Source organism: Martes martes (assembly GCF_963455335.1).
Source record: "Martes martes genome assembly, chromosome: 2".
Lineage (NCBI taxonomy): Eukaryota > Metazoa > Chordata > Mammalia > Carnivora > Mustelidae > Martes > Martes martes.
This window is the reverse complement of record NC_137889.1, coordinates 35,681,918-35,698,104: the sequence shown is the minus strand read 5'-3', so window position 1 is coordinate 35,698,104 and position 16,187 is coordinate 35,681,918. Positions and strand designations below refer to the sequence as shown.

The 16,187-nt window shown below is 35.2% G+C and overlaps 1 protein-coding gene across 1 annotated transcript in view; it reads left to right on the top strand.

Annotated features, from left to right (window-relative positions):
* Positions 1–16,187, top strand: part of ADAM18 (ADAM metallopeptidase domain 18) — a gene marked incomplete at both ends in the record, with an annotated part of 160,731 nt that overhangs the window by 40,516 nt on the left and 104,028 nt on the right. Inside the window, one exon of the mRNA XM_080796291.1 lies at positions 15,623–15,759. Within this exon, the coding sequence (XP_080652417.1) occupies positions 15,623–15,759 (137 nt within the window). The remainder of the gene's footprint in view (positions 1–15,622; positions 15,760–16,187) is intronic.

The following is a 16,187-nucleotide window of genomic DNA, read 5'->3' as shown; positions in this document are numbered from 1 at the left end:
TGACACTTTACATCATTGGTTAGTTTGGCCTCTTTTTGAACTTTATGTAAATTAAATAATGCAGTGTGTATTCTTATGTCTGTCATTTATTTGTTCAAAATTATGTCTGTGAAAATTATCCTGTTTATATGTGTAGGAATAGTTTATTCACTTTTTACTCCATATTTCTAAATAATATTCCCATGAAATTTCTTGCATTTTCAAATTTAGACATCTATTGACTTCTTATCATTGAAATCAGAATTTAAGACCCTAATAGCTCCTCATACTTACATGCCACTTCTTCCATTCTTCCTCTGTAATTATATAACTTATTAGAATTTTGTTTTATTCTCTGATGAGCCAAATAATGAACTAAAGTTAAATTGTCTTCATTGCATAACTTTTGCTTCTTCCCAAATTTGTAGTTGTATCATATTGCTTTTGCCCAAAATTTCTAATAAAATTAAAAGTTTTCTCTACTTCTCTACATGTTTCAAAAAATCCTCTTTTTAACCCTAGGGACATATCTTTATTCCCCAATCTCTATTAGACATTTTGCATAGGTGTTTACAAATTTTCTATTGTGTCTTTTTTGGGACATGTGTATTCTTTTTTCATGACTGGCTTACTCATTTGGGGAGTCTATATGCCTCTATAATTTACTAAAAAAATAGATGTGTATTAAATTGTTTGAGAGTGACATGATTGAAAATAAATTTAATTATTTCAAAGATTGTTTGGTTAATTTTACTTTTAAAATAATTGTGCCTTGGAATTTTAAAGGTCTTTTCTTTTGTCTTTTACCATTTCTTTAGAAATTTAATGCTATTCTTATTCTCATTCATTTGTGTGTGTGTGTGTTGCTTGTTTTCTCTATGGAAACATTTAAATCTTTTTATCTTTACATGGCATTGTTTTTCATCATCCAGTATGCTGGTTGTATTGAAGCCCTTTCAATCTGGATGCTATTTATTTCTGACTTGAGAAATTTTACTATATTACATTTAATCATTTGCTTACCTTTTCTCTCTGGAGCTTTGTTAGTTAGAGCATGTTGACTCATCATCTAATTTATTTTATCTTATTTAATTTTTCTTTTATTTCTATATCTTCCAATATTTTTTTATATTTTCACTTTGGAGCAGTCAATCACCTAAATGTTCTCATATCCACTTCACACTAATCCTCTGTTCTGGTCTATCACACAGGGAACTATATATATTCCCTGGGCTTCTTTGCTTTCATGCTTTGAGTATATTCAGCAAATATGGATGATTGGATGGTGGCAGTGAAATATTTTAGTATCTCTACATACTGACCCTGCTTGGAACAATGTCTTAGAACTAATGCTTAGAACTATTGCTTAGAACTATTGCTTAGAACTGCTCCCCCTTCTGTTATGTAGCTCCTGCTGAATAGCACTTGTTTATAGAATCTAATAGTTTTTAATTCATTCATCCTGTTCTGGTGTTGGTGGCAACATTCTGCTTTTCTAATCTTAGAGTTGCTTCTCACTTCTCTGGTGTAAGGATCCTGTGATAACTTCATTTGAATTGGATGCCTTATGATGACACCTATTCACTTTAAACTCTACCTTAAGGATTAGAAAACTTTATAAAGAAACAGGTAGTAAATGTTTTAGGCTTTGTAGACCATGTGAACTACTATGTCACAGGTACTCAATGGTACTAAACTCTGCCATTATAATGCAAAAGCCAATATAGAAAGAATATAAATTTATGAGCATGGTGATTTCCCAATAAAACCTTATTCATGAATACTAAAATTTAAACCTCATATAATTTCATTTGTCACAAAATATTATTTTTTTGTTTTTTTTTTCAACTATTAAAAAATACAAAGCCATCCTCATTTGCAGACTATACTGGTCATACTCCAGATTGGATCTGTGGACCATAGTTTATCCTGTCCTACTTTAATCCCAACAGTCCTTATCCTCACAGATTAATATTACAAAGTGTAAGGGCATTCTCGGAAAAGGATAATTTATAAACCAAAACAACCTATTAGATCTTGCTAATTTATGTTAACATTTTCCTGGAGAAACAAATGAAGGAATAGAAACTAAGGGTTCAGGACAAGCAAGAACAGAATAATCTTTATTTAGCAGTAAATTTATTATCTAGGTAAATATATTTGAGTTTTTGAATTTAGTGTGCAAGCTCAAATATTTGAGAGTGGTTTTTTAATTATTTTTTAAAATATTTTTTTTTATTTTTTTATAAACATATAATGTATCATTAGCCCCAGGAGTACAGGTCTGTGAATCACCAGGTTTACACATTTCACAGCACTCACCATAGCATATACCATCCCCAACGTCCATAACCACACCACCCTCTCCCTCCCCCGTTCCTACCTGGCAACCCTCAGTTTGTTTTGTGAGATTAAGAGTCTCTTATGATTTGTCTCCCTCTCGATCCCACCTTGTTTCATTTATTCTTTTCCTACCCCCAAAACCCCTCACATTGCATCTCTACTTCCTCATATCAGGGAGAGCATATGACAGTTGTCTTTCTCCAATTGACTTATTTCGCTAAGCATAATACCCTCTAGTTCCATCCACATCATCGCAAATGGTAAAATTTCATTTTTTTTGATGGCTGCATAGCATTCCATTGTATATAAATATATGACCTCTTCTTTATCCATTCATCTCTTGATGGACATCTAGGTTCTTTCCATAGTTTGGCTATTGTGGACATTGCTGCTATAAATATTCACGTGCACATGCCCCTTCAGATCACTACATTTGTATCTTTAGGATAAATACCCAGGAGTGCAATTGCTGGGTCATAGGGTAGGTCTATTTTCAACTTTTTGAGAAACCTCCATGCTATTTTCCAGAGTGGATACACCAGCTTGCATTCCCACCAACAGTGTAGGAGGGTTCCCCTTTCTCCGCATCCTTGCCAGCATCCATCATTTCCCAACTTGTTAATTTTAGCCATTGTGACTGGTGTGAGGCGGTACCTCATTGTGGTTTTGATTTGTATTTCCCTGAGGCCGAGTGTTGTGGAGCACTTTTTCATGTGTCCATTGGCCATCTGGATGTCTTCTTTGCAGAAATGTCTGTTCATGTTTTCTGTACATTTCTTAATTGGATTCTTTGTTCTTTGGGTGTTGAGTTTGCTAAGCTCTTTATTGATTTTGGATACTAGCCCTTTATCTGATATGTCATTTGCAAATATCTACTCCCATTCTGTCAGTTGTCTTTAGTTTTGTTAACTGTTTCCTTTGTTGTACAAAAGATTTTGATCTTGATGAAGTCCCAATAGTTCACTTTTGCCCTTGCTTCCCTTGCCTTTGGTGATGTTCCTGGGAAGAAGTGGCTATGGCTGAGGTTGAAGAGGTTGCTGCCTGTGTTCTCCTCAAGGATTTTGATAGATTCCTTTCTCACATTGAGGTCCTTCATCCATTTTGAGTCTATTTTCATGTGTGGTGTAAGGAAATGGTCTGGTTTCATTTTTCTGCATGTGGCTGTCCAATGTTCCCACCACCATTTGTTGAAGAGGCTGTCTTTTTTCCATTGGATATTCTTTCATGCTTTGTCGAAGATTAGTTGACCATAGAGTTCAGGGTCTATTTCTGGGCTCTCTATTCTGTTCCATTGATCTATGTGTCTGTTTTTGTGCCAGTACCATACTGTCTTGATGATGACAGCTTTGTAATAGAACTTGAAATCTGGAATTGTGATGCCACCAACTTTGACTTTCTTTCTCAATATTCCTCTGGCTATTCGAGGTCTTTTCTGTTTCCATTTAAATTTGAGGATTATTTGTTCCATTTCTTTGAAAAAAATGGAAGGGATTTTGATAGGGATTGCATTAAATGTGTAGATGGCTTTTAGGTAGCATAGACATTATCACAATATTTATTCTTACAATCCATGAGCATGGAACATTTTTCCATTTTTTTGTGTCTTCCTCAGTTTCTTTCATGAGTACTTTATAGTTTTCTGAGTATAGATTCTTTGCCTCTTTGGTTAGGTGTATTCCTAGGTATCTTACGGTTTTGTAAATGGGATGGACTCCTTAATTTCTCTTTCTTTTGTCTTGTTGTTGGTGTAAAGAAATGCATCTAATTTCTGTGCATTGATTTTATATCCTGACACTTTACTGAATTTCTGTACAAGTTCTAGCAGTTTTGGAGTGGAATCTTTTGGGCTTTTGACATATAGTATCATATCATCTGCAAAGAGTGATAGTTTGACTTCTTCTTTGCTGATTTGGATGCCTTTAATTTCTTTTTGTTGTCTGATTGCTGAGGCTAGGACTTCTGGTACTGTGTTGAATAGCAGTGTTGATAATGGACATCCCTGCCTTGTTCCTGACATTAACAGAAAAGCTCTCAGTTTTTCTCCATTGAGAATGATATTCATGGTGTGTTTTTCATAGATGGCTTTGATGATATTGAGGTATGTACCCTCTATCCCTCACTTTGAAGAGTTTTGATCAGGAAAAGATGCTGTACCTTGTCAAATGCTTTTTCAGCATCTATTGAGAGTATCATATGGTTCTTGTTCTTTCTTTTATTAATGTATTGTATCACATTGATTGATTTGCAGATGTTGAACCAACCTTGCAGCCCTGGAATAAATCCCACTTGGTCGTGGTGAATAATCCTTTTAATGTACTGTTGGATCCTGTTGGCTAGTATTTTGGTGAGAATTTTCTGTGTTCATCAGGGATATTGGTCTATAATTCTCCTTTTTGACGGGATCCTTGTCTGGTTTTGGGATCAAGATAATGCTGGCCTCATAAAATGAGTTTGGAAGTTTTCTTTCCATTTCTATTTTTTGGAACAGTTTCAGGAGAATAGGAATTAATTCTTTAAATGTTTGGTAGAATTCCCCTGGGAAGCTGTCTGGCCCTGGGCTCTTGCTTGTTGGGAGATTTTTGATGACTACTTCAATCTACTTACTGGTTATGGGTCTGTCCAGGCTTTCTATTTTTCGTCCTGGTTCAGTTGTGGTAGTTTATATGTCTCTAGGAATGCATCCATTTTTTCCATATTGTCAAATTTGCTGGTCTATAGTTGCTCACATATGTTCTTATAATTGTTTGTATTTCTTTGGTGTTGGTTGTGATCTCTCCTCTTTCATTCATGATTTTATTTATTTGGGTCCTTTCCCTTTTCCTTTTGATAAGTCTGGCCAAGGGTTTGTCAATCTTATTAATTCTTTCAAAGAACCAACTCCTAATTTCGTTGATTTGTTCTATTGTTTTTTTGGTTTTTATTTCATTGATTTCTGCTCCAATCTTTATTATTTCTCTTCTCTTGCTGGCTTTAGGCTTTCTTTGTTGTTCTTTCTCCAGCTCCTTTAGATGCAGGGTTAAGTCGTGTATTTGAGACCTTTATTGTTTCTTGAGAAAGGCTTGTATCGCTGTAAATTTTCCTCTCAGGACTGCCTTTTCTGTGTTCTACAGATTTTGAACCACTGTGATTTCATTATCATTTGTTTCCATGCTTTTTTTCAATTCTTCTTTAATTTCCTGGTTGGCCCATTCATTCTTTAGAATTCATTCTTTAGAAGGATGCTGTTTAGTCTCCATGTATTTGGGTTCTTTCCAAATTTCCTCTTGTGATTGAGTTCTAGCTTCAGAGCATTGTGGTCTGAAAATATGCAGGGAATGATCCCAAGCTTTTGATAACCAGTTAAGACCTGATTTATGACCCAGGATGTAATCTATTCTGGAGATTGTTCCATGTGCACTCGAGAAGAATGTGTATTCTGTTGCTTTGGGATGGAATGTTCTGAATAGATCTGTGATATCCATCTGGTCCAGTGTGTCATTTAAGGCCTTTATTTCATTGTTGATCTTTTGCTTGGATGATCTGTCCATTTCAGTGAGGGGAGTGTTAAAGTCCGCTACTATTATTGTATTATTGTCCATGTGTTTCTTTGATTTTGTTATGAATTGGTTTATATAGTTGGGTGCTCCCATGTTAGGGGCATAGATATTTAAAATTGTTAGATCTTCTTGTTGGACAGACCCTTTGAGTATGATATAGTGTCCTTACTTATCTCTTATTATAGTCTTTGACTTAAAATCTAATTGATCTAAGGATTGCCACCCCAGCTTTCTTTTGATGTCCATTAGCATGGTACATTGTTTTCCACTCCCTCACTTTAAATCTGGAGGTGTCTTTGGGTCTAAAATTAGTTTCTTGTAGGCAGCATATTGATTGGTTTTGTTTTTTTATCCATTCTGATACCCTGTGTCTTTTGATTGGGGCATTTAGCCCATTAACATTCAGGGTAACTATTGAGAGATATGAATTTAGTGCCATTGTATTGCCTGTGACTATTACTGTATATTGTTCCTTTCTGATCTACTACTTTTAGGGTCTATTTGCTTATAGGACCCCTTTCAATATTTCTTATAGAGCTGGTTTGGTGTTCACAAATTCTTTTAGTTTTTGTTTTTCCTGGAAGCTTTTTATCTCTCCTTCTATTTTCAATGATAGCCTAGCTTGATATAGTATTCTTGGCTGCATGTTTTTCTCATTTAGTGCTCTGAATAGATCATGCCAGTTCTTTCTGGCCTGCCAGGTCTCTGTGGATAAGTCTGATGCCAATCTAATATTTTTACCCTTGTATGTTACAGACTTCTTGTCCCCGGCTGATTTCAGGATTTTCTCTTTGTCGCTAAGACTTGTAAACTTTACTATCAGATGATGGGGTGTGGACCTATTCTAATTGATTTTGAGGAGGGTTCTCTTCTCCTCCTAGATTTTGATGCTTGTTCCCTTGCTGTATTAGGGAAATTCTCTACAATAATTCTCTCCAATATACCCTCTGCTCCCATCTCTCTTTCTTCTTCTTCAGGAATCCCAATTATTCTAATGTTGTTTCGTTTTATGGTATCATTTATTTCTCGAATTCTATCCTCGTCATCCAGTAGTTGTTTGTCTCTCTTTTGCTCAGTTTCTTTATTCTCTGTCATTTGATCTTCTATATCACTAATTCTCTCTTCTGCCTCATTTATCCCAGCAGCAAGAGCCTCCATTTTTTATTGCACCTCATTAATAGCTTTTTTAATTTCAACTTGGTTAGATTTTAGTTCTTTTATTTCTCCAGAAAGGGCTTTTATCTCTCCAGAGAGGGTTTCTCTAATATCTTCTATGCCTTTTTTGAGCCCGGCTATCACCTTGAGAATCGTCATTCTGAACTCTAAATCTGACATATTACCAATGTCCATATTGATTAGGTCCCTAGCCCTTGGTACTGCCTCTTGATCTTTTTTTTTTTTTTTTATGGTGAGTTTTCTGCCTTGTCATTTTATCCAGGTAAGAATATATGAAGGAGCGAATAAAATACTAAAAGGGTGGCAAAGACCCCAGGAAAATGTGCTTTTACAAAATCAGAAGAGACCCCAAATCATAGAGGGAAGAAAGGGGGTAAAAAGAAGTTCAGAAAAAAAAATTAAAAAAAAAAAGAAAAAACATAAAAAAGAAAATATATATATTAGACTGGTGAATAGAACAGGGTCATCCACTTAATTTTGGGAGTATTTTGGTATCTTAGAAGAAAATACCTCCCCAAAATTTAAAGAATGAAAAACATATATAAGGGTAAACACGATGAAGGGGTGGAATATGACATAAAGATGAAAAAAAAATTTTTTTTTAATTTCTAAAGAAGGAGTTGATAAGGTAAGTTGTTTGGGAGAATAAAGAAAAAGAATGTGGAGAGAATTTGCTCAAGCTGGAGACTAGAACAAAACCCTGTGCTTGATTTAGGGTATATTTTGATCTATTAGAAGAAGTTGCATCCCAAATTTTTTTAGAAGAAAAAACCCTATGTGTAGGAAAAAATATGACTATAATAATGAAGATTCAAAAAAAGCTTTTTTAATGAAAGGTATTGTTAAGATAAACTAGTTAAAAAACATTTAAAGAGGAAAGAGTAAAAGTTTAAAAAAATTAGCAGAAGAAAAAAATAAAATTAAAAAAGTTAATTAACTTTGCAAGACTAAAGAATTATGGGGAGAAAGCATGAATTCCATGCTTTGCTTTCTCCTCCTCTGGAATTCCACTGTTCTTCTTGGTAAGTGAATTTGGTCTTGGCTGGATTTCTTGCTGATCTTCTGGGGGAGGGGCCGCTTGTCATGATTCTCAAGTGTCTTTCCCCGAGGCAGAATTGCACCGCCCTTACCAAGGGCCAGGCTAAGTAATCCACTCGGGTTCACTTTCGGGAGCTTTTGTTCCCTGAACGCTTTCTATAGAGTTCCAGATGACGGGAATGAAAATGGTGGCCTCCCAATCAGGAGCCGAGAGCCCGGGGCCCCACTCCTCAGTGTGCCCTTGGAGAAAAGTGCTCAATCACTCCCGTTTCCCTAGCCTCCGGCCATGCTCGGAGCTCACCCAGCCTGTGACCAAGCATCTCTGTCTCTGCACACAGCCCTGCCTGGAGACTCCAAAACCAGCAGATCCCTGCACTCTTCGAGGGGGGTCTCCCCAGATCTTGTGGGGTCTCTGCTCACAGAGCAGTGGCCTGGCTCTGCCAGGGATCACAGTTTAAGGTAACCCCAAGTTGAGAGCTCACTCCTCGGCTCTGTCTTTGTAGCTGGCTTCCCCACTCTAATTCCTGTGAGTTCTGCAACACTCAGACAGCCCCGATCCTTCTGTGACCCCGTGGGACCTGAGACCATGCTGTCCCCATGTGGGCTTCACTCCTGCTTAGCCTCTGGAGCAATGTCCCTCAGTGGAGCAGACTTTTAAAAGTTCTGATTTTGTGCTCCATTGCTCCGCCGCTTGCCGGGAGCTGGCCCCTCCCTCTGTGGTCTATCTTCCCATCGCTTTGGATTCACTTCTCCGCAGTTTCTGTTTTTCTGTTCAGTTCAGTTCAGTTTTTCTGTTTCTAGCATTGCTGCTCTTCTTCTCTTCCATCTCCTGTTGGATTTGTAGGTGTTTGGAATGGTTTGATAAGTTATCTAGCTGATCTCCTGCTACCTGATGTCATCTCAGCCTGCTACTTCTCTGCCATCTTAACTCCTCCTCCCAGACAAACTAGATTTTAAACCAAAGACAATAATAAGACATGAAGAGGGACACTATATCATAATAAAAGGGTCTATCCAAAAACAAGATCTAATAATTGTAAATATTTATGTCCCTAACTTGGGAGCACCCATATATAAATGAGTTAATAACAAAATTAAATAAATGCATTAATAATATACAAAACTAGTAGGGAACTTGAATAGCCACGCAGTGGATGGATCATCTAAGCAGAAAATCAACAAGGAAATAGGCTTTGAATGACACACTGGACCAGATGGAGTTCACAGGTATATTCAGAGCATTTCATCCTAAAACAACAGAACACATACTTCTGAATTGAATGTGGGACATTCTCCAGAATAGATCACATACTAGCTCACAAATCAGGTCTCAAATCATACTAAAAGATTGGGGTTATTCCTTGAATATTTTCAGACCACAGTGCTTTAAAACTTGAACTCAATCACAAGAAAAAAAAATTGAGAACACAAATATATGGAGGTTAAAGAGCATTCTACTAAAGAATGAATAGGTCAACCAGGAAACTAAGGAATTTTAAAAATTCATGGAAACAAATGAAAATGAAAATACAACTGGGGGTGCCTGGGTGGCTCAGTCAGTTAAGCATATGCCTTAGGTTTGGGTCATGATCTCAGGGTCCTGGGATCAAGCCCCATGTGGGGCTCTCTGCTTGGTGGGGAGCTTGCTTCTCCCTCTCCTCCTCATTCCTAACCTCTCTCTCACTATCTCTGTCAAATAAATAAAAGCCTTTAATAAAAAAAAAATACAACTCTTCAGAACCTTTGGGATGCAGCTAAGGTGGCCCTAGGAGGGAAGTATATAGCAATACAGGCCTTTCTCAAGAAACAATAAAATCCTCAAATACACAAACTAACCTTACACCTAAAGAAGCTGGAAAAAGAACAGTAAATAAAACTTAAATCCAGCATGGGAAGACACATAATAAAGATTAGAACAGAAATCAATGATACAGAAATTAAAAAAAAAAAAAACAACCAACAGATCAATGAAACTAGGAACTGGTTCTTCAAAGGAATTAATAAAATTGATAAGCCCCCAGCCAGACATATTAAAAAAGAAAGAAAGAAAGAAAGAAAAGAAAGGGAGAGAGAGAGAGAAAGGACCCAAATAAATATAATAATGTATGAAAGAGGGAGATCACAACCAATACCAAAGAAATGTAAACAAGTATAAAATAATATTATGAGCAATATATCCCAACATATTAGGCAATCTGGAAGAAATGGATGTGTTCCTAGAAACATATAAACTACAAAAACTGAAACAGGAAGAATAGAGAATAGAGAAACTGAACATACTGATAACCACCAAAGAAATTGAATTAGTATCAAAATCTCCCCAAAAATAAGAGTCCAGAGCTGGATGGATTCCCGGAGGAATTCTACCAAACATTTAAAGAAGAAATACATTTGTAAAGTTCTTTATAGGTTTTGGATTCTAGCCCTTGATCTGATGAGACCTTTGCAAATATCTTCTCCCATTCTGTAGGTTGTCTTGTGGTTTTGTTGAGTATTTTCTTTGCTGTGCATTTTATCCTGATGAAGTCCCAATAGTTAATTTTTGCATTTGTTTCCCTTGCCTTTGGAGACATGACTAGCAGGAAGTTGCTGTGGCCTAGGTCAAAGAGATTGCTGCCTGTGTTCTCCTCTAGGATTTTGTTGGAGTCCTATCTTACATTTAGGGCTTTCATCCATTTTGAATTTATTTTTGTGTATGATGTAAGAAAGTGGTCCAGTTTCATTCTGCATGTGGCTGTCCAATTTTCCCAACACCATTTGTTGAAGAAACTCTTTCTTCCATTGAATATTATTTCTTGCTTTGTTCAAGACTACTCGACCATAGAGCTGAGGGCCCATTTCAGGGTTCTCTATACTGTTACATTGATCTATGTGTCTATTTTTGTGCCAGTGCCATACTGTCTGGATGATTACATCTTTGTAATAGAGATTGAAGTCCAGAATTGTGATACAACCAGATTTTCTTTGGAAAAGTCTTTTACTGTTTTATGTAGTGAGAGTGCAAACACATATGCACACATGCACACACACACACACACACACAAATGTGTGTATAGAGAGTGTACCACTTAAAATAGAATGTAGAAGTGTTAACACCATCTTTTAGGTCTCAAATCATATAATATAAACATAAAATGAGTAATTATGTAGTTTACTTAAATATTAATTTTAAATACATTTAAAACTGTATCACACAAATTAACATTTTATTTTCAACTGCAAAACAAAAATTTTTTTAAAAATCAAGTGGAGAGAAAGTTTATTATATTTTTCCATTTTCTTCCTCTTCATTCATCCCTGATGTTACAGTTTTTCCTTTATTATCAATTTCTTTTTAACTGCCAAAAATTCTTCAGTCTTTTTTTTAAAAGCATAATATATTAATTTTCCATCATTCCAGAATGTCTTCATTTCATCTTCATTCTTGAAGGATACATTTTCCGGATTAAAGTTGTGGATTGACATTTTTTTCTTTAAGCACTTGAAAAATACTGTGCTATATCCTCTGTGCATCATTATTTCTGATGAGAAATTCTCTGTTTATGAATCATTACTCCTCTATAAGCAATGTGTTGGTTTTCATTGGGTGATTTCAAGATTTAAATATTTTCTTCAGCTATTTAATCATGATGTGTCTGCCATGATTGCTTTAGTTTATCTTGTTAGAAATTGGGGACATTTTAGCCATTTTCCTTCAAATATTTTTCAGTTCTGCCCCCTTTCTCCCCTTCTGGGACACTAACAGCATTGATGTTTGATCTTTTGCCACTGTTCCACTGCTTCCTGTACCTCTGTTAATTTTATTAAAAAAAAATTTCTTTCTCTTGTTCAGATTAGATAATTTATATGAATTAGTCCTTAAATTCACTCATTCTAACATCTCCATTTTGCAACTAAGTCCACCTACTCAGATTTTATTTATTATTTATTTATGATTTGTATTTTCTGTTCTAGAAAGGTCATTTTCTATTTTCTTATATATTTCTTTGTTGAAACTTTGTTTTTATTTGTTTTAGAGATTTTATAATTCTTAAAATATTTTTATCATAACTTATGAAGGATTTTATCTTGGTTTTGCTGTCGATTATGTTTTCTCATTGCAGTTGAGCAATTTCTCATTCTTGATATGATCAGCAATTTTACACTACATCCAGGATATTTCTGAAAAATATGTTATGAGACTAATTCTTATTTAAATCCTCCATTTCAGAAGAAAGTTTTGTTTTTAAAAACACATTTTAGATCAGTTCTATGGGGCATTGTTTACTCACTAATTTAGTTTTCATGGCATTGAAAGATATTTGACATTATGGATATTATACATGGATTCTATTGTTTTTCTCTGATGAGTATTGATTTTTTGTTTCTTTTATCATGCAGTGCTCTTGGTTAAATTCAGAATGGCAACAATAAGACAACAGACTATGGCTCTGGACTCAGTTGAGATCTTTAGTCGTTAGCTAAGTTCAGTGCTGAGGCAAACATGTATGAATGTTTGAGGAGTCAGCCAGAAATGTGGGAGATGGAATTTCAAGGATTCTTTTTCTAAAGTCCCTTTTGTATATCCACACAGCAGCCACCATTTCTTCGTGTCAGATACTTAATTTCCTGAACCTGGAGTATCAATTTTTTTTTTCATGAATAGCCTGTGAACCCACTTGCCATGTCTATTATACCTGGCCTTAGGCTGAAAGTCACAAATACTGTCACTGTTTATAGGTATTTCCTTTGGGCATGGACTCCCAACTAGTAATGTTAGTTTCTGATGTTTGTTTGTCTTTTTAAGTTTTTAGTAATATTCCAGTTAGTTACTATACAATGTAATACTAGTTTCAGGTGTGTAATATAGTGAGTCAGCACTACCATAAAACACTCAGTGCTATAACTTTAAAAAAATTCAAACTATGGAAACACGGAGTAGAACTGTAGTTGTTAGCAGCTAGGGGAAGGGGGAAATGGGGAGATGTTGGCCAAAGGGTACAAACCTCTAGTTATAAGATGAATAAGTTCTGAGGATCTAATATAACTATTGGAACTATAATTCATAATGTGAAAATTTGATATATTTACATTATGAAACAATTCCCATATCAAATTAATAAATTCATCAACTCGCATAGTTACATTTTATGAGAATACTTAAGATGCACTCTCTTAACAAATTTCAAGTATATAATACATAATTATGAATTATCGTTTAAAGTTATCATATGTATGTGATAGAAAACATATTTGTCTTTCTCGTTTTATTTAAAATAATGCACTCCTGGCCATCTATGTTGTTGCAAATGGAAGGATTATCTTCTTTTTTATGACTGAATACTTCATTGTATAGATACACTACATTTTCTTTATTCAATCATCTATTGATGGATATTGATGTTGCTTCCAAAACTTGGCTATTATGAATAATGTTGCTATTAACATTGGGTACAGATAGTGATTTCATTTATTTTGGTAATATAGCCAGAAGTAGGATTGCTGGGTCATATGGTAATCCTATTTTTAATTTTTTGAGGAACCCCCACACTAATTTTCATAATGACCATACCAATTTACATTCCCCTCAAGAGCTTTTCTCCACATCCTAACCAACATTTCTCTCTTGTCCTTAAGATAATTAGCTATCTTACCTGCTGTGAGGTATTATCTCATGGTGGGTTTGATTTGCATTCCTTTGATGGCTAGTGATGTTTAGCATCTTTTCATAGTCATTTTTGTGGTCATTTGTATTATCTATTTTGTTCATCTTCCTCCATCCCACCACCTGCCCTCATGCTGAGGTCTTTTATCCATTTTGAGTTTATCTTCGTGTATGCTGTAAGAGAATGGTCAAGTTTCATTCTTCTATTCATAGCTGTCCAATTTTCCCAGCACCATTTATTGAAGATACTGTCTTTTTTTCCACTGGATATTTTTTCCTGCTTTCTTGAAAATTAGCTGACCATAGAGCTGAGGGTCCATATCTGGACTCTCTACTCTATTCCATTGGTCTGTGTCTGTTTTTGTGCCAGTACCATCCTGTCTTGGTGATCACAGCTTTGTAGTAAAGCTTGAAATCGGGCAACGTGATGCTCCCAGCTTTGTTTTTCTTTTTCAACATTTCCTTAGTGATTCAGAGTCTCTTCTGGTTCCATACAAATTTTAGGATTGTTCCAGCACTTTGAAAAATGCCGGTGGAATTTTGATCGGGATGACATTGAAAGTATAGATTGCTCTGGGCAGTATAGACATTTTAACAATGTTTATTCTTTCGATCCATGAGCATGGAGCCCTTTTCCATTTTTTTGTGTCTTCTTCAATTTCTTTCATGAGTTTTCTGTAGTTTTTTGAACATAGATCCTTTACCTCTTTGGTTAGGTTTATTACCAGGTATCTTATGGTTCTTGGAGCTATAGTAAATGGAATCAATTCTCCAATTTCCCTTTCTATATTTTCATTGTTCATGTATAAGAAAGCAACTGATTTCTGTGCATTGATTTTGTGTCCTGCTACATTACTGAATTGCTGTATGAGTTCTAAAAGTTTGGGGGTGGAGGGGCACCTAGGTGGCTCAGTGGGTTAAAGCCTCTGCCTTTGGCTCAGGTCATGGTCCCAGGGTCCTCGGATCAAGCCCCTCATCAGGCTCTCTGCTCAGCAGGGAGCCTGCCTCCCCCTCTCTGCCTGCTTGTGATCTCTCTCTCTGTCAAGTAAATAAATAAAATATTAAAAAAAAAGTTTGGGGGTGGAGTCTTTTGGGTTTTCCATATAAAGTAACATGTCATCTGTGAAGAGAGAGAGTTTGACTTCTTCTTTGTCAATCTGAATACCTTTTATTTCTTTGTGTTTTCTGATTGTTGTTGCTAGGACTTCTAGTACTATGCTGAGCAACAGTGATGAGAGTTTATACTACAACACTTTAATGAGTTCCCATACAAGCAACTTACTCCTATTTATATTGCTGGGTCATTTCCTAAATGTTACACCTCAGCTTAAATACTAATTCACAAATATTAAGTAGTTATACTCCTCAAAATTCTCTACTGGAGCACTTCATTTCCCTTAGAACACTTTTCGTGATCTCTTTGTATTTGGGAAATTTATTTCAAGTCGCTAGTTTATTTTCTTTCTCACCTTCTGTAATGGAAGCTCCCAGTGTGAATAAAGTCCATTTCTTCATGCATGCCACTACATTTTCATCTTCTTTTAATGTGCTTGACACATGTGTATACTGAGTTAAGATTTGTTAATTGGGTGAATTGATTTAATGAGAATGTTAAATAAATGTGTTTTGTTGATTGTATAACAAATACTATGGCTATACAATTTGAGTATGTTAGATATTAAACCAGAGAATACTTCTTGCTTGATCATTCTTTACACTGTTGCTTGGTTCTTAGTCAATTAATCAGTATGGATAGTCTTATCAATGACATATCAAAATAACGTGTTGTAAAATACACAACATAAGAAGTATTAAAATATAAAATTTTACAGGAACAAAACATTTTATTACTTTATTTTGTTAACTACTTGTATGATGGTTTTCCTTTCAATCTTCTTTATTTTAGTATCCAGATGCAATAACTTTGGAGGAATTTTCCATTATTATAGCTCAACTACTTGGGTTTAAAATGGGATTAACATATGATGATATTAATAACTGTTCTTGTCCAAGAGCTACATGCATAATGAATCCTAAAGCAGTGTAAGACTTTTTTCTTCTTAATTAATTTCACATATATGTTTGTGAAGTTGTTTACAAGATGTGATTTTTTTTTATTCTTTATATTCAACTCCATGTCAAAAATTGGAAAGTGTGTTGTGCCAAAAGAGATATCACACTAACAAATTTGTCTAAGTGATATGACTCCAGGAAAGTGGTAAATGACATGATTAAGAAATGCTCACTTGAGGGAATTAGAGGGAAATTTTTAAGATTTACGAAGACTGTGAAATTTTATATAAGCATGGTACTGTTGTTTTGGTTGTTGTTGTATATTGCTTTCAAAGCAAACATATCTAAAATTACCCTTAGTAATATAGTACTAAGCTTTGGTTAGAATTTTAAAGAGATAGTAAAAGGAGAAAAGGTTTGCAGAGGAAAAGAAATCGTCCCTGTTTACAGATATTATG